This window comes from Geotrypetes seraphini, chromosome 6, assembly GCF_902459505.1.
Source record: "Geotrypetes seraphini chromosome 6, aGeoSer1.1, whole genome shotgun sequence".
NCBI classification, from domain to species: domain Eukaryota; kingdom Metazoa; phylum Chordata; class Amphibia; order Gymnophiona; family Dermophiidae; genus Geotrypetes; species Geotrypetes seraphini.
The window spans coordinates 158,857,525-158,877,334 of record NC_047089.1 but is presented as its reverse complement, the minus strand read 5'-3'; the positions used below and the strand labels follow the sequence as shown (position 1 = coordinate 158,877,334).

The window sequence follows — 19,810 nt, the reverse complement described above, 5'->3', positions numbered from 1 at the left end:
CTGCATGTTTAAAGGTGACTGTCCTGTGTTTGGGATGTGACAGCTGAGCTGAAGCCAGTTGAGACTACTGGAGAAAAGGGGTTTCTTTCTCCTAAATACTCTTCTGTTTGGACTATTTAACAACTGTAGTAGGAACCAGACTTATGGTGCTTTAAATCTGTGAGCGCTGGGGATATTGATCAAAAGCTGATGTTGCTGGACTGAAGGTGATATGGCTAACTGCCTAAAGTGTACAGGTTGCTGCACTAGATATGAGATATAAAAGTTTAAAGTATATCTTTGTCTTTTCTGAGCCTATGAGGGAATAGGCTCAGGTAGATGTCTCAATAAAAACTTTTGTTGCACCTTCTAAAGTGGTTTATATGTGCTGATTGAGTGAATGTGCAGGGTTCCTGGAAAGCCAGGAACTTCCTACAATAGTTAGTTATCGCTTTTGTTTTAGATATTTCTTTTAAGTAATGATGCCTTTAAAAAAAAAAACATTTTTAGTCCTCATGAAAAATGTAAGTACAGTATAAGACAATAGTGGTTTCAATAAATATCAGAACAAAAGGAAGTGGGAACGGACAATGAGCACTCCACTGAAGAACCCTGATGTAAAACCAACTTGTTTATTTCATAAAAGGACACAAGCAGAAGCTGTGGACCCGAGACAGCACTGTGTTTCGGCGTCTGAGGAATGCCTGCATCAGGGGTCACTGTGGTGTATATGTTCACAGATGACAGGTCTGGGATAAAATAAAGCTCGGTCCAACTAACATGCCAGAGTAACCAAAAACACTGAAAAGGAAATGGGGAGGCCCTTCAGGTAAGACGAACTAGGCTCCTGCCTACCATGTTTCCCTGAAAATAAGACCTACCCTGGAAATAAACTCTAGCATGATTTTTGAGGGAGAGCCAAGCTCTAGGCCAGCCGAGAGAGATTGCAGGCAAGCACGTGGCGAGTGGAGCGTGACTGCTTGCAGGATAGAGGAGAGAAGCGGGCTGGAGTAGAAGCAAGGGCACAGAGAGGTGGAAGCAGTGGGAGAGAGGATCGTAGTCAGTAAGGCAGAGGAGCGGAGGTGACCGGGTCAGAGGAGCGGAGGGACCCGGACAGTGAGACAGAGGAGCGGAGGGGACCCGGACAGTGAGACAGAGGAGCGGAGGGGACCCGGACAGTGAGACAGAGGAGCGGAGGGGACCCGGACAGTGAGACAGAGGAGCGGAGGGGACCCAGACAGTGAGACAGAGGAGCGGAGGGGACCCGGACAGTGAGACAGAGGAGCGGAGGTGACCGGGACAGAGAGGCAGAGGAGCGGAGGTGACCGGGACAGAGAGGCAGAGGAGCGGAGGTGAACGGGACAGAGAGGCAGAGGACTGCATAAAGGGCAGAGAACTGCTTTAAAGGCAGAGGACTGCATTAAGGGGAGCAGAGGAACCACAGCAGATTCGGGACACGGAGAGGGGAAGAGGCGGGTTGTAACTCCGCCCACCTCCCGACGTCACAGCCGATCTCGCCCATAAAAGGGGGCGATCCACCAGAGAATCCCAAGCTCTAGGCCAGCCGAGAGAGATTGCAGGCAAGAACGTGGTGAGTGGAGCGTGACTGCTTGCAAGATAGAGGAGAGAAGCGGGCTGGAGTAGAAGCAAGGGCACAGAGAGGTGGAAGCAGTGGGAGAGAGGATCGTAGTCAGTAAGGCAGAGGAGCGGAGGTGACCGGGTCAGAGGAGCGGAGGGACCCGGACAGTGAGACAGAGGAGTGGAGGGGACCCGGACAGTGAGACAAAGGAGCGGAGGGGACCCTGACAGTGAGACAGAGGAGCGGAGGTGACCGGGACAGAGAGGCAGAGGAGCGGAGGTGAACGGGACAGAGAGGCAGAGGACTGTATAAAGGGCAGAGAACTGCTTTAAAGGCAGAGGACTGCATTAAGGGGAGCAGAGGAACCACAGCAGATTCGGGACACGGAGAGGGGAAGAGGCGGGTTGTAACTCCGCCCACCTCCCGACGTCACAGCCGATCTCGCCCATAAAAGGGGGCGAGCCAACGGCGCGCAGCCGTTTGGCGCGCAGCAAAGGCGAGCGGCAAAGGTGCTCGCCTTAGCGAGAGCGCCTTTGCGAAGGAGCCTTGAGAAGGAACCAGGTGCCCAGGCAGCCCAGCAGCAAATTCTAACTTCTTAAAAAAAAAAAAAAAAGCCACAGGTACTTCTCTCTACTCATTCTCTTTTCTCTCTCCACTCTTTCAGCTAGCTGCGCTACAGGAAACACCCATACACACCGTGGGACATAGGAACAAGAGAATAGCAATGGAGGCGGTAGGAACCCAGTAATGCTACCCAGTATACTGCATCGAGTGCCACATGTATGACTACCTCCTCTCTGGGAGACAGGCATACATGTGCTGTCGATGCCAGGAACTGGAGAGCCTGAAGAAGGAGGTCGGGAGACTGCAGGTTAGAGTCCAGGAGCTGGAGGGACTCTGCACCATAGAGGGACAGTGCTGGTCAATTGAAGACACCACAAGAGAAAACCACATCACAGAACAAGTTAGAGAGCTGGAGAAATTCATCGAGGAGGCCTGCAGGATGGTGGAGGCACAGGACCACCAGCACATCAGGAGAGAACCAGACGCCATAGGAGGAGGACCTTGCGGAAAATCTGGACAGGCAGATGAGACGGAGACCCAAAAGAGCCAAGAGGAAGGACTAGCAGACTGCGCCACTGACACAGACCTGAGAGCAGAGAGACAGTTGAGGAAGGGGAAATCTGCTATTGTAGTGGGAGACTCAATCCTGAGAGAAGTGGACAGTCATATAGCCGGAGGGAGAGAGGACCGACTGGTGACATGTCTCCCAGGGGCAAGAACGAAGGACGTCATCGACAGAATTGAGAGGATCCTGGAGGGAGCCGAAACGGAGGAGATAACAGTAGTAATCCACATAGGAACCAACGACGTCAGCAGGAGGAACTACAACAGGACTACACTAACTGACCAGTTCAGGATCCTGGGGAGGAAACTGAAGATGAGGACACGAAGGATAGCCTTCTCGGAGATCCTGCCAGTACCGAGAGCAGACGCAAGGAGGCAGAGTGAGCTACAAGCAATCAACGGTTGGCTGAGGAGATGGTGTGAAGAGGAGGGTTTCCACTTTATTCGGAACTGGACTACGTTCTTGGGGAAGAACAAGCTCTATAGGAGAGACGGACTGCATCTGAGCATGGCTGGGACGAGGATGCTGGCACGCAACGTCCAGAGCATCATAGACTTGGCTTTAAACTGAGAAAAAGGGAAAAGCCGATAGTCGATCTGGCCCCGACACATCGGACAAAAGTATCAACTAAAGATACTGAGCAAGGACACTGTAAACAAGGGCTCGGGACTGAGTGGGAATTATTGGAAAAAGGACCTAAGGACGCTATGCAGGGGCTCGGGACTGAGTGGAAATTATTGGAAAAAGGACCTAAGAACGCTATGCAGGGGCCCAGGGAGCAGAGGAAACTAGTGGGCAGTAATAACAGAGAGCAACCGGAACCAGAGGGACAACCAAAAATGGGGAATCAGGCTGAGGACGAAACAGGCGCACCACAGGAGGAGGATGACCAAGGCGAGGCTCGAGATCCAGCAGCCCATGAGGGGGACGGCAGGAGCACCAGACCACGAGGAAAACCAGCAGGGAAGGCAACCAACCGGGACTTACTTTGCCTATATACCAATGCTAGGAGCCTGCGGGCCAAAATGGGAGAGCTGGAAGTCATAGCCAGCAAAAAGGACTTAGACATAATTGGAGTCACAGAAACGTGGTGGACTGATGACAACAAATGGGATGTGGCCATACCAGGGTACAAACTCTACAGGAGGGACAGGACACACAAAAAGGGTGGAGGAATAGTGCTATACATAAAGGAATCCATACCTTCAACCAGGATTGAAACAACAGTAGGGGCTGATGGCTTAGAATCACTATGGGTCAAGCTACCGGGAGGATCTGGAACAGACATGAAATTAGGTCTGTACTATCGACCACCTGGGCAATCGGAAGAGATCGACCAAGACCTGGAAGCTGAACTGAGGCAGGTAAGCAAAAGCGGAAGGGTGATGGTGATGGGGGATTTCAACTACCCTGGGATAGACTGGAGTATCGGGCACTCAAACTGCACAAGGGAGGCCAAATTCCTGGAAGCCACAAGGGACTGTTTCTTGGAACAACTGGTCATGGAACCAACACGGGGAGATGCCACTCTTGACCTAATCTTCAACGGACTAGGGGGACCCGCAAAGGAGGTGGCAGTACTAGGCCCACTGGGGAACAGCGATCACAATACGATCCAGTGCAGATTAGAAATTGTATCATCGAAGGTGAAAAGGACCGCAACGACAACACTCAACTTCAGAAAAGGAAATTATGATGCCATGAGGAAAATGGTGGGAAAGAAACTCAACAACGCAAGGAAGACGGAGTCCGTAGAAAAAGCCTGGACCCTACTCAAGGGCGTGGTACACAAAGCACAGAACCTGTACGTCCCCAAGTTCAGGAAAGGGTGCAAAAAAGACAGAACGAAAAACCCAGTGTGGATAACAAATGCAGTGAGGAAGGCGATAAGTGACAAGAAAGCATCGTTCAGCAAATGGAAAAAGGATCAATCAAAGGACAATCTAAAGGAGCATAAAAAACACCAGAAAGAGTGCCACCGAGTGGTTAGGAAAGCAAAAAGAGAATATGAAGAGAAATTAGCGGGGGAAGCAACAAACTTCAAATCGTTCTTCAGATACGTTAAGGGGAAGCAACCAGCAAGGGAGGAAGTGGGACCCTTGGACAATGGAGACAGAAAGGGGGTGGTAAAAGAGGAAAAAGAGATGGCTGACAAGCCCACCGGGACAGAGAGGGAAAATGCTTGAGTACCTGATTGTAAAACCACTTAGATAACCTTGATAGGCGGTATATAAAATCCTAATATACTAGATACTAGATACTAGTTAAGAGTTCTTCACGTCAGTCTTCACGAGGGAGGACACAACCAACATTCCGGAGCCAGAAGAGATCGTAAATGGTGATCAGGAAGATAAGCTGGCCCAACTAGAGGTAAGTCAAGAGGATGTCCTCAGGCAGATAGACAGGCTAAAGAGCGACAAATCACCAGGTCCAGACGGCTTTCACCCAAGGGTACTCAAGGAACTGAGGAACGAAATAGCAAAGCCACTTCGACAAATATGCAACCTATCCTTAAAAACTGGAGAGATCCCAGAGGACTGGAAAATAGCAAATGTCACGCCAATCTTCAAGAAGGGTTCGAGGGGCGACCCGGGAAACTACAGGCCGGTGAGCTTGACCTCGGTCCCGGGAAAGATGATGGAAGCGCTGATCAAGGACAGCATCTGTGAACACATCGAAGCCAATGGACAGCTTAAATCAAGTCAGCATGGCTTCTGCAAGGGTAGGTCATGCCTCACTAACTTATTACACTTCTTTGAAGGGGTGAACAGACAGGTGGATAAAGGGGAATCCATAGATATCATTTACCTTGACTTCCAAAAGGCCTTCGACAAGGTACCACACGAAAGACTGCTTAAGAAACTATGGAACCACGGGGTACAAGGGGAGGTCCACCGATGGATCAAAAACTGGCTGGCAGGCAGAAAACAGAGGGTTGGAGTGAAGGGTCACTATTCAGATTGGAAATGGGTCACGAGCGGGGTGCCGCAGGGGTCGGTGTTGGGACCGCTCCTTTTCAATATATTTATAAATGACCTGGAGGCGGGAACAAAATGCGAGGTCATTAAATTTGCAGACGACACCAAACTATACAGCAGGGTTGAAACAACGGAAGACTGCGAAAATCTCCAAAAGGATCTGACGACACTGGAAGAGTGGGCCAATAAGTGGCAAATGAGTTTTAACATAGGGAAGTGTAAGGTCATGCATGTAGGAAAAAAGAACCCGATGTTCAGCTACAAAATGGGGGTATCACTGCTGGGGGTAAGTAACCTTGAAAGAGAACTGGGGGTAATGGTTGATACAACACTGAAGGCATCGGCACAATGCGCCACAGCCTCAAGGAAAGCAAACAAAATGCTTGGAATCATTAAGAAGGGCATCACGGCCAGGACAAAGGAAGTCATCCTGCCACTTTATCGCGCAATGGTGCGCCCACATCTGGAGTACTGTGTCCAGTATTGGTCACCGCACCTCAAGAAAGACATGGCAGTACTCGAGGGAGTCCAGAGAAGAGCAACTAAACTGATAAAGGGTATGAAAAACCTCTCATATACTGACAGGCTAAAAAAGCTGGGGCTATTCTCCCTTGAGAAGCGGAGACTTAGAGGAGACATGATAGAAACCTTCAAGATCCTGAAAGGCATAGAAAAAGTGGACAGGGACAGATTTTTCAGATTATGGGGAAGCACAAGTACAAGGGGGCACTCAGAGAAATTGAAAGGAGACAGGTTTAGAACAAACGCTAGGAAGTACTTTTTCACCCAAAGGGTGGTGGATATGTGGAACGCACTTCCAAAAGCTGTGATAGGCCAGAACAAGTTACATGGCTTCAAAGAAGGTTTGGATAGGTTCCTAGAGAACAAGGGAATTGAGGGGTACAGATAAGAATTAAGGATAGGGATAGGAGTAGAGATAGATTATAAAAATAGTCAAGGACCACTGCTCAGGCAATGGGCCTGATGGGCCGCCGCGGGAGCGGACCGCTGGGCGAGATGGATCTCTGGTCTGACTCAGCGGAGGCAATTGCTTATGTTCTTATGTCCTAATATAAGATGTACCCCAAAAATAAGCCCTAGTTGGATTGACCCCCGAAGCCCTTCCCGAATTTCCCTGACACTTCATGATTCGCCGGTGGCAGCGCTCCCCCCCCCAATGTGTAGCCTCTTTCTTCCCCTCTCACCCATCTCCTTGTGCTGCATCTTTCCATAGCTCCTTCCCTTCCCGCACAGCAGAATCCCACTAACCATCCCACAGCGAGGCCGACATACCTTCGTTCCAAACAGCAGTGGCAGCAACACTAAACAGGCTGCTTTGCAACCTTCCTCTTCGAGGCTTTCCCTTTGCCCCATCACTGTTTTGGCTTTCCCTCTGCCGCATCACTGTTTTGGCCAATCAGGGACTTCTTAGGCTCCTTTCTAAGGAAGTCCCTGATTGACTCAGGCTCCTCAGGCCCCTCCCAAGGTAGAAGCCTAAGGCACCTGAACTAGTCAGGGCCTTAGGCCCCTCCCCGTGCATCTTATGATGCCTCTGCCTAAGGCCTGCAGTGCGCAGGAGGAGGCCAGAGAAGCAGGAGAGACTGAACACCCCTCCTGCTCCCAACTTAAATGTACAGGGAGGAGAGGGACCATGACGGCGGTGGGGCGGGGGGAGATGTCCCGGCCCAGCCCGGCCCAACGGCAGGAGGGAATGAGCATCCCTCCTGCCATATTTAAGAGCGGCAGGGGACGTCTGGTGGCAGCAGGGTGTGAGCATCCCTCCTGCCATTTTTTTGAGTTAGGGGGTGAGGCTCTTTGTTTTTTTTTTAATTGGGCAGATATCACGCAAAATATCTGTGCCATTAAAGAAAAAAAAAAAGCCTGACAGAAGCCCTAACAGCAGTGACAGGAGGCTGCTTCTCCTGTCACTGCTGTCAGGGCTCTGCGCCTGCCTGCTTCCTGAAAAAAAAAAATGGCAAGAGGGATGCCCACTCCCTTCTGCCCGCAAATAACTCCCCCCCCCAAAAAAAATGGCAGGATGGATGTCCACTCTCTCCTGCACGCAAAATCCTCCTCCTCCCCTCCAAGAAAAAGGCACCGGAGGCCCCCCCACCTCCATACCTCTTATGTTGCGAGCAGGAGGTACTGAAAACACCTCCTGCTCCGACTTCTCCTCAATGATACTGGGCCTTAGGCCCCGCCCTGGTGCAAACAACGGCCAATCAGGGACTTCCTTAGGTTCCTTCCTAAGGAAGTCCCTGATTGGCTCCCATTTTTCTTCTGCAAATGAACTGTGCAGCAGTGCTTCTGATCTGCTCTGCTTAGTTTTTTTTCTTTATCTCAGTTTTGTTTGGTTTTATGAAGCTGCAGTGCCCCAAGACTCCTTACTTGGGGATTTGGTGCCCGGGAAAGGACACAGGTTCTGCTGTGTTGGACTGCAGCTCTACAGAGTTGGACTTGGGGAGCCCGCCTTCTGATTTACTCAGTGACTTGCCTATGTAAGAACCCACAGGGTATCAGGGTGCCAGCTGTGTATTTGCCTACCCCTGTCATGCTTTGAGGTTTCATGGGGTGGAGGTCTTGGTCGGGGTCGGTCTGACTGGCAGCCCAAAGATTCTTGGTTTAGAGTCATCTTTGGAAGTATCTGAGGTAGAAGTTTCTTTCCACCTTTCCATCTGTACAGGCAAGCACCTTCACATAACTGAGTACAGTCATATTATTTCCTATGGGAAAATCGTGGTGGCTCAAAAAATCTCATATTTGAGGGTTAGGATTCAGGTCTCCCACCTCCAAAATTCCTTTTGCTGTGTTTTGAATTTTCTTTTTTTTTTAGTTCAATGATTTTATTGAATATTATAGGAATTATAAACAGAAAGCAGTTCAAACATATAGAATCATAATAAAAATCATGTATCAAATATTCGTATCTACAATCATTTGAATAAAACTAGATTAATGAAAAGGATCCAGAGTATCTGGAACTGCTTAGAAAAGGAACAGAAGAAGACAGAGAAGCAGGAGGGATAAGAGAAAGAGAGAGAAAGATAAAGGAAGAGAGAGAGAATGAGAAATAGAGAGAGATAGAGAGAGAGAATGAGAGAGGCAGAAGTGTCTATAGAGCAGAACGAACATATGAATCTAAGAATGGCCAAGGTGATTTGTTTCGTGTCAAGTTTGTGGAAGATCGAGAAAACAATTTCTTCTCATATGCATAAGATTCAAATTTGTGGTACATACTTAAAGAGTTCCACCAAAAAGTGTAGTCTAGCAATGAGGATGATTTCCAGTTTTTCAGAATATGCATTAGAGCTGTCACGAACATGGTGTCAATGAGTTTAGGCGGGCAATTTGATTGTGCAAAACATGGGTGTTGAGAACGAAGAATAATAATGTCCATGGAGATCACTTCTGAACATTTAGTGATAGATTTTATGGTATCCCAAATACGAAGCCAAAAGGAATGAACCATATTGCAGTGGAAAAGCATGTGATCGAGAGTTCCGGGTGCTTTCAGACAGTTCCAACAGGTAGAGTCTTGTTGTAGATTCGCTTTCCACTTACGATATGGAGTCCATACTGCATTCCATATAACAAAGTACATTGATTGTGAAACTCTGGATGATAAAAGAGGACGATTTGTGGAAGACCAGAAGAGTTCCCAATCTATTTCAGAAAGCGTGGTTTTCAAAATAGAGTCCCAATGGTTCATAGATTGAGTTGAAAAAGTTGAATTTTCATATAAGTCTCCACGGGCTGTTTTTGGTGTGATTTTGGTGTGGTGGCCATCTTGGATTTCAGTTGATCTTGTTTTTTTTTCAAAAGTCTCCATCTGCCTCAAAACCTCCTGTTTTCTTATTCCAATCAGCTGGGATGGGCTCCTTTTGGGAGTGAGGATACTATTTCTTGTAAAATTTGTGTTGCTTGTCCGGCGAAGTGTCTGTGTGCCACAGCTGCACGTGAGGGAGGGGCAGGAACTTCATGCTTAGCCCTATCCATGTCCTGCAGGGCTTGTGAACCACTGTGGGTCCAAGAAATGGGTACAAAGTCCCATCCAGAACCCCATTTTTGTGATGATGCAAAGCAGAGGCATGTGAAGTCCGGGGAACCCACGAGAGCCCAGTTGGAAATTCTGTAGGCTTCATTTACTTCCCCTGCACAAGGCTTCTCCCCAGAATTTGTGAATCGCATGTGTGGAGCCTTCCTAACAAGGCCAGGACCGGTAGCACAGCTTGTGTATGCACAGCTATCGACCCATTGAGTGTTTTCTCCCATGGTGTCTGCTTTTCGGTTAAGCAAACCAGGCTGTAGCTCCAGTGACCTTTTGGAGCAAAACTGGCCAGATTGGAGGTCAGACTTCATGCCGCTTCTGTCTCAGGGCTCTGATACAGTCCTTGATGACTTAGGTTCCCTGTTTGGGCCTGGCAGTCAAGAGGTCTCCCTGGGGTGACTATCGTATCCACTATCTCTTCAAGTCAGTCTTTGTCCACCACTTTATTTCTGATGCTGTTAAAGAATTGAAGCTGGAAGCTCAACCCTTCACTTCCCAGTGCACAGTCATTCATGAGTGGCTCTAACACTTAGACCACCTCTTTTCCAGAACATTCAGCCATTACTGCCCTGATTACAGAGCAGTTGGAAACTTTAGAGAGGCCCTTGAGAAATTGGCAAGGCATTATCCAGGCTTTATCCCATGGCGCTTGAGTTCCAGCAGCTTTTTGATCAGCTGAAGTTGGACTTGGCAGTGGCCCAGGTCACCAAATGCACAGCTCTCCCAAGGTGAAGGTGGTGTTATGCTGATGAATGCTCAGGATCACAAGGTGGGTGGACATGATTCTGAAAAGGCAATTTGAAGCTCTGGAGATCAAGTCTGCCACTGTAGCCTCTTTTGCTGCCCAAGCATGCCACACCAGACTCTAGCAAGAGCCCTTTGAGGAGGAGGAGGACGCTTGCTCCCAGCTTGTGCTGGAAGGGGTGGATTATGTGGCAGGCACTCTATACGACCTTATTAGGGTCATGAGCAAGGTGTCGGCTTATGCAGTCTCAGCTCACAGAATGCTTTGGATCCGTCAGTGGACGGGTGGCTCAGCATCCTTGAACAGACTGCCCTTTAAGGGATAGATGCTTTTTGGTAAGGGCCTTGATAATCTTATGGCCAGTGTGTCAGATCACCGCCCTAAGTCTCTACCAGAAATAGACTGTGCAAACCCCCTGGCTGGAGTAGGGGTAATTTTCATTCCCCCCACTGTTCTCAACAACCCGGGTTCCTTTACTACTTGGGAACCTTGGCTACTTTAAGGGACCCATCAAGAGTATACCAGTGCTCTGTTAGTAATGCGCTGATGTCAAGATGCCAGGGAAATGAGCAGGGAGCAGAGGGGACCTGCTGGGAGTCCAAGCTGAACTCCTCCAAAGAGCCCACAATAAGCTCAATCAGAGCTGAGAGTCTGAGCATCCGCCAGACCGTGGGGGTCATCCCCTTGAGCGAGACCACTACTGGCCAGTGATCCTGCATATCCCGAGAGGGAGGGCTTTCTGTGTGACAGTAAAGGCATACAAATAGACTCCTTGCCATCTGAGTCTGCCTCAGCAAGGCCCACTGGATTCTGGTCAGGCTATGAGACTGAGGTAGAAGTGCCCTGGGAGCCCAAGCCCCTCGAGTGCCTCCTGGTGCACTGCCAGGCTTCCTATGGGGATTTCATCCATCCAGATAAGCTTTCCACATGAGATTAACACATTTTGGAGAAAATGCCATATGAGGCAGTGTGATCTCCTTTATGACTCCAGTTTGCATCTCTTTGGCTCCATGACCTCCACGATCCTACATTGGGATGGACTGCAATTCCGGGGCTCTGGAAGGGATTTACTCCCAAACAATGGATTCCACTCCCCAATCGTTTCTCGGCCCTAGAGAGCAAAGAGAGAAGCTAAGCTGACCACTCCCGCTCCTCCCTTCACATGCTGCATGTCACATGGCGCAAGGGCACTCTTCGGGCATTCATCCAGTGCAAACCTGGCATGAATTAGAAGTAGAGGGCCTGAGGACTCCATCCCAGCCAGTTTTGAGTCAAAATGAAATTATTTGAAGGTTCTGGAGAACTTTGAAAAAAAACTTTGAAAAAAAATTGGAAATCCAAGATGGCCACTGCAGCAGCGTTTTGGCATAAAAAAAGGCTCAAAAATTCTTTCAGATTCCATTAAACACATAAATAATCCCTCATTCTCTCGTAATTTAAATAACATCACCCTATCCGCTATTCAATCTTCTTTCTCTCTAAACCTCAATGATTTCTCTTCCCTCCCTATTACTGAACAAATTTCTAATTGGGAAACAGCCACGAAAACCCTCTTAGATACTTTAGCTCCTTCCAATGATAATCAAAATAAAAACTTTCCCAATACTACCTTAAGAAAACACCAACCCTGGTTCAATGAAAATTTGATCCTCCTCCGACGACAAGTTCGGACAGCCGAAACCAAATGGCGCAAAACTCGCTCCAATATACACCTCCTCTCATTTAAAGAAAAAGCTGCTCACTATAAAAAGATCGTTCAAAATACTAAAAAGGACTACTACTCAAAACTCATTTCTACTACTAGTAATTCATCTACACTTTTTAGCATTGCCCAATCCCTCTCTAAGTATTCTAAAAAAAAACTTCCGCCTCCCACGTCAGACATACCATCTGCTGTTGAACTCTCTCTATTTTTTGACAACAAAGTCAATTCAATTCGTACTCACCTTGGACCTTCTCCTCCTGCTTTTAAGATTCCTCATAATACAGACACAACCTTTCTACCTCTCAGTTCCCTTTCAAACTTCAAAATACCTTCACTAACACAACTTTCCACTATTCTACAATCCATAAACTCATCTAACAACATTACTGAAAGTTTCCCCCCTTATCTTATAAAAAAATTTTTCTCTTTTTTTGGACCATATCTTAGGGAAATGATTTCCAAATCCTTTTCTGATTGTTCCGTTCCTGCAGTCTGGAAATCAGCTATAGTTATTCCAAAGCTGAAACAATACAACACAGACCCTTCTTTACCTAACAACTATCGTCCCATCGCTAATTTGCCTTTCATTTCCAAACTAACTGAAAAGGTGATTCACTCTCAATTATCAGACTTTTTTGATCAAACACATGCGTTACATCCTTATCAAACAGGCTTTCGAACTTCACATTCTACAGAATTATCATTATTAGGTCTCATCTCCTCAATACACTATTTTCATGATCATTTAAAATCGGTTATATTAATTTCACTAGATCTATCTGCAGCTTTTGATACCATTGACCATTCTTTACTCTTATCTAGACTATCTGACTGTAAAATCAGAGGTTCTGCTCTCAACTGGTTCGTTGCTTATTTTCATCAACGCAACTTCAAAGTTCATATAAATAACCAAACTTCCTCATCAGTAACACAAACCTTTGGAGTTCCGCAGGGTTCTATTTTATCCCCACTTCTATTCAACATTTTCCTATCCCCTCTTCTTTCTTTAGCACAATCACTAGGATTCTCAATCTTCGCCTATGCTGATGATATCCAGTTGCTTTACCCTATTAATACCTCTAATTCTTCGGACATCAATGATCTTAACTCTAAATTAGACACCTTAAGTGATTGGCTGTTTTCTAACAAACTTTCACTTAATATTACTAAATCTTGTGGCTTACTTATTCCTATCAAAAAATCTGAAATATTACCTGGAACTATCTACATCAAATCCACACCCTTACACATGGATACGAAAATAAAATTACTTGGCGTTACACTTGACCAAGATCTCTCCTTTCATGATCACATTAGTACAGTAGTAAAAACTTGCTTCTTTAAACTTCGTATTATTCGTTCACTTATCTCCATTTTAAATACTGACTCGATTAAGATCCTTATCCATTCACTAGTTATATCTCATTTAGATTACTGCAATTCACTATTAAATGGACTACCTCAAAAAGAACTACGCCGTTTGCAGACTATACAAAACACCGCCATTAAACTCATTTACAAAATAGGTAAATTCGAACACGTTACTCCACTTCTTAAGGAGGCTCATTGGCTCCCAGTCACACACCGTATAATCTATAAAATCCTACTACTCTCCTTCAAAATCAAATTTTCTCGTCTGCCTCTATTCCTAGACAAACTGTTAATCCCTCAAAGCTCTCCCCGTACTCTACGATCTACAGACCAAAAACTCCTTTTTATCCCCTCCCTAAAAGAATCATACTATACAAGAAAGACTAATTTTGCTGTAACAGCACCTACGCTATGGAACTCTCTCCCTCAATTCTTACGGGATGAAATCTATTTAGCCAAATTCAAAACTAATCTTAAAACCTTTCTATTCCAAGATGCCTTTAATAAATCCTAATATCTTCTAACCACTTACTTATTTATCTTTATACCAAAAGTCCTACTTCTTGCTTTTCACAATTCAGTTATTCTTGAGCATACCACTCATACCAAGCACCCCTGTCCTCATGTTTATCCCTCCCCTCTACCCCATTTCTTTTTATCTTATGTAACTTTTCCCTCCCTTTTCTTTTAACCCCACAGTCATGTCTGTCTGTATATGTCTAATATGTTTCACTAATATATTTCTACAGTCCTATAACTAGTTTTTACTCTTATTTTAAAAAAATTACTTTTTATTGTTAACCGGTCAGATATTTGTTTTATGATCGGTATATCAAAAACCAATAAACTTGAAACTTGAAACTTGAAAATCAAAACAGTGATTTTAGGATTCTGGAGGTGAGGCAACCTTGGGGAAAGGGCAAAAAAAAAAAAAAAAAAGGTTTTAAAGACACCCTCCTCCCCTCCCGATTTTGCACATAGGTTGTAAAAGCCTTACTCACTGTGAACTGTGCTGGAAATGTGTTGCAGTCTACCTCAACTTCAAAGTTAGCTGGAAGTAAGAAGAGAAATCACTGCCTCAATTGGAACGCTCTTCCATTGCTGAATCTTCAGGCTGCCATTTGGACCAGTATCTGACTGAGCCTCAAACCCCCCCGTGGACACGATAGGGTAGAGGTAAAACACACCTGGCACCCTGTGGGATCCTGTTGAGCCCCCTACGGATGCTTGACGGTCTGCGCTGAAGCCCCTGCAATGCAGTAGGTGAGCAGTGCTACCAGAGGAACGGAACCTGAGCTACAAAACGTTTCTGCAGTCTGGCCAACAGATACCAGAGGGATAGGCCTGTTATCTGTAGACCTCCGTCTGTTTCTTCTCCACACAGGCAAAGCTGAACCCTCAAGAAGGGGAGCTCCTGAGCACCAAAACCCATCCAAAATTCATGAAAAAAAATTAAATATACACAGTAGATCAAAAACACTCCTAGCTCGCAAGCAGGATAAACTGAAGGTGGCAGCAGAACCCACTAGTGAAGGAGGAGGAATTCAAAAGATGGAGTGGATTCTTTGTGCACAGCACATGAGCATGGGGATATTACTTGTCCATCCAGAATGATATACCTATTGTTCTAGAATACGGATCGTAAATCCTGCAATGTTACATGTTATATAAGGACAATATGCAAGAAGATGTTTTCTATTACAGCAGAATTGACTGTTGTAAGTACAGCATTATGGTAGCATGTCAGATTATTTTTTTACTTGCCCTGGATCATATTTTTACTGCTTTTCTTTTAACAGGTGATATTGACTATAGCAGTGTACTTCTTGGCATGCTGGTAATGCAGGATGTCCAACTCAGCTTATTTATAGCTGTCGTGCCAAAGTTAATTCAAGCAAGAGGGAACACCTACTCCAGGTAAATATATGGTTCATGTGCTCTAAGCATTACATTAGATGAAATTTTTTTCACTCAGCTGTGTAGCCTGTTGAAATTTAAAGCAGATTCATATATTAAAAATTCTTAACATGCAGCTTTTCTAATTTCTAGCTCAGTATTACTAGTTAGTACTGTGAAGTATCTATTTGTTTACACACACATTGGTACATAGTGCAATGCAGCTTATAATCTTTCCCTTCAGATACATTTTATAATGCTAAAAACCAGTGAAGTATGGAAGTTTGGAGTAATTGAACATATCTCTGCTTACCATATTCAGGGGCAGTGTAGTAAGATGCATTAAAACTGGCCATTAACTGCCAGTTTTAATATGAGCATTATCTCTTGGAGAACATCATGATATAAAAATATTAGACATAATTGAATCTCTTTCCCCAGCAGATGGTGCAAGAATGTGGATTGGTACAGCAGGATTGCTAGCCCCTCCCCCCCTAGTAGTAGTTTATGAGAAATGATCCCTTGGCAGAGCAGGAGCCAAATTGAATTCCCAGGGCAAACTTTAGACAGATTTCCCCAGTAAAGCAGAATTCCCTGCTGCTGAAGCAGCAGTCCTTGGGCTGATTCCCCTGGATGAGCAGGTACCAGGAAGCTTACTTCCAGAGTGAGTGTCTGGCTGAGCAGACTCCCAGTGTTTAGCCTGTAGTTTTTCCTTGTAGAACAGATATTGGGAACTCTGTTCCTTGGGCTCTGGTTTCTGGTTGAGCAGGCTCCCAAGCTTTGGCTTTTGGATGTCCCCCGTACCTTGCTTGATGAGCCAAATAATACTAAGCAGGTATTTGTAAATATGCTCGATTTATTCCAGGCTCTGTATGGGTAGCTTACAATATTTGACTTTGGCAACCTCAGGTAGAGCAGGTATCAATAAATCTATTTCCAGGTTTCAACTTTTGGTTGAATGTAGTAGCAAGATACTACTTTTTCTACCTATGGCTGGTTGAGCAGCAGTGGAGAGCCATATCTTGCTTTTTCTTCTCTACAAGAGAAACTTTTCTCTGGAAAGCCATTCTGGTCTGTGAAAAAAATGAAAGAAATAGCCTAATGGAGTGAAAGCAAAGCACCAGGTCTTCTGTGTTGCGGAAGCTTGATGGGGAGCTGTTGCTCTCTGACTAGGAGCTGTATGTGAGGTTTCCTCTTAAATGCCTTTGACACCTCACCCTCCAAGTAATCTAGATGGGCTAGCACAGGATGGTTTTGGTTACAATAGCTCCCTTTCTGGTATCTCAGATGGAGGCAATTTAGTAAGCTACTTTGTGATATCCAGAAGAGGAAAGACTTTCTCTGAACAGGATGTTTTATCTTTTTAATGTAAATCTTCTGAAAAGATGAATGCTGTTTTCTTAGTAGCCAGGTGGTCTCTTTGCTTTCCACTGCGTTGGATCTTTGAGATATGTTCTCCTCAGTAGGAATTGCTAGTTTCCAGCTTTAAGGTAAATGAGATGGGAAGGAAACTATATCACCTTCCCCAGACAGAAGAGGTAAAGCTGTTTCATATAATATAATGACACAGGGACAAATTTTTCCCTGTCCCCACAGGAACTCAATTTCCCCTTTCCGTTCCCATGAGTTTTGTCACTCTCCCGTCCCTGCCCCTGCCCCATTCCTATAAGCTCCGCCTTAACCACACAAGCTTCAAACACTTATGATTTTAAAGTGTTTGGGGCTTGTGCAGATGAGGATAGAGCTTGCAGGAATAGGGCAGGAACAGGAAAAACACTCGCAGGGATGGGACGGGAAAATGAGTTCCTGCAGGGATGGGGAAAAATTTGTCTCCGTGCCATTCTCTAAACACCACAACCCTAATGTTGGAAAGCACTGTGCTCGGGGACCTCTTGAATAGCAAGCAGGTCTAGGTCTCTGCTTAGTCAGGTTTTCAGTTTCTCCACTCTTTACAGAAGCTCATGTATAAATATGTGCCTATACATAGGATGATTGTTTATGGTATAAATGTTTGTATTAAAAACTATCTCAGAGAATGCTAACTGTATTGTAACATCTTTTTTAATTTCTATTTTCTTTTCTTTTTTTTAAAATATATTTATTATTTTCAAATATACATACACATTATTACAACTTAATAAGGACTATGTCTATTATAAAAATAACAACCTAGACTAAAATAAAATTAAACATAGAATAAAATACATTTCTCATAAGCTGAAAATATCCATTTCAGATGTGAGGGACTTAGGAGAGATTCTCATTTTAATTTGAATTTTTACAAAAGCCATCCGGGGGCCCATTTCTTAGTAAAGTTAGCAATATTATTTTGTTTAATGGCTATTATTTTCTCATATTTTCTAATTATACTCAAATGATTCCATCATTCAAGGAAGTTGAGTTTAGAATTATCTTTCCAATTGATGGCGATATGGTGGATAGTTAAAGCAATCATAGTGTCGAATATTTTGATATATGTTGATGGGATCAAGATATCTGGATTTGCGGAGTGCAAAATGATAGATTTGTATGAGATGAGAAGATTGTTATCTAAATGAATTATAGAGAGTATTCTGGACCAAATATTTGTCCAGAATACTTGTACCTTGGAACATTTATTAAGGAGGTGTATAAGAGTTCCAGACTGCATATGGCAAGCCTAACATAGACCTGAAGAAACTGAATGTTTAAATTTAGCAATTTTATTAGGGATCCAATAAGCCCTATGGAGAATAAAAAAGGTTGATTGACAAATTTAGGCTGACATGGTAGGACGAGCTGATAGAGACCAGAAAGAGTTCCAATTAGTTTCATCTGGAATTAAGTTCAATTCTTCCTCCCATAGAACATCAAAGGAAATTACTTCTTCTCTACCCAATTCATGCATAGTAATTTAGAAGCTCTTTTTTTCTCTATTAGGAGAGATTGTGTGAACTTAAAAAAATTTGGTGAGTTAGGTGAATTATCCTTCCGTATCTGTCTTAGGGAGTTGAAGGATTCTAAAATCAATTGCCAGTTTTGTAATTCCAAATCAGGGTGGTCCAGGATACATTTCAGGTCATTTAACGACATAATTTCACCCTGAAACGTTTAAGCTCATGTATTGTAACACCTTTACAGAAGCTCATGTAAACTGCTTTGAATTAACTCCCCAGTCATTAGTATTATGTTGCATCCCTTCTGGATTCCATATGCCAGGTGTTCAGTCCCAACCCGCAGTCTGGGTAGTTCAGAAACCCACAACTTTTCTGAGCAAATGTTCCACCCCCATAGCCTGAGAGCTGGTAAACAAATCCAGTTTCACTTTCTGCAAGCAGTCTGTGCAGAAGTCTTTTGAAGTTGCTCTGCTTTTATTCCTTATTTTTTTCAATTAAAGTTCATTTCTCGGTGGCTTCAGTGCTTTGAGACCCCTTCACCATGGTTCCCTGTTGGAGGAAAGGATGCAATCTCACGGTGCCAGACTGCAGTTTTACAGAGAAGCTCTGGTGAATCTGTGAAGCCAGCCTGCTGTGTTCACCATTAATAGATTTGGGGGTCCCACTCCCTTCCCATGGGAGTCTGTTGGCTGGTGACCTTGTCATAGGTTTCAAGCGTAGGCTGTTTGCGTCTGGAGCGAAACCCGCCCACCCCCGACTGTGTAGATGTGGATCCATGGGGGCAGAGTGGTCATAGACAGTGTCTGGCCAGCCTGCAGTCCAAATATCTTCCACTCTGATCATTTGGAAAACTTTCTGAGGCAGAAAGTCATTTCTCTCCATTCAGCTGCTGTTAAATAGTTACATCATTGCATTCACCTAATCTACTACCGCATATATATAGCTCAGTTTGTCCGTAGGTCAAGAAGGGGTGGGCCTGTGTGTCCTCTTTTTTTGGTCTTCACAAATATAGTAACCTTTTGTTTCTTCATATAGAAATTGCAGGATTGCCTTCTGCAACATGTATGTATAGACATAGAGAAGTCAGCTCAGAGAGAGATGGGGGATGCAGGATTGGTTTCAGCTGACATGTGGTGTTGCATTAGCCCTCAAACATCCAACAGAAGAGCTTGTGTTGACAGATAGATTAATGAAATTAATGCAGTTTAATAATAGCTGTTTTGGAATAACTCATTTACCTCCCCCCCTTTTCTTTTCTTTTTTTTACAAAACCATAGCATGGTTTATCCCAGGACAAGCAAGCAGCATATTCTCCACATGTGGGTGACGTCATCTACGGAGCCCTGATCGGACACTCTCGCAAGCAAACTTGCTTGAAGATCTTCAAGCTTGTGAGAGTAACGCACATGCACGGGTGCCTACCCGCTCGAGCTAGGGGGGGCGCGTCTCCTCCTCGTGGCCTCAGTTCTTCGTTTTCTGCGGAGCCAGAAGCCCCAGTTCCTCT

General features: G+C 45.0%; 1 protein-coding gene across 1 annotated transcript in view; it reads left to right on the top strand.

The window, feature by feature from the left end:
• The window catches only part of TMCO3 (transmembrane and coiled-coil domains 3), a 121,906-nt gene that overhangs the window by 70,159 nt on the left and 31,937 nt on the right, over nucleotides 1-19,810 (top strand). The window contains exon 8 of the mRNA XM_033948709.1: nucleotides 15,334-15,451. Coding sequence (XP_033804600.1) covers nucleotides 15,334-15,451 — 118 coding nt within the window. The remainder of the gene's footprint in view (nucleotides 1-15,333; nucleotides 15,452-19,810) is intronic.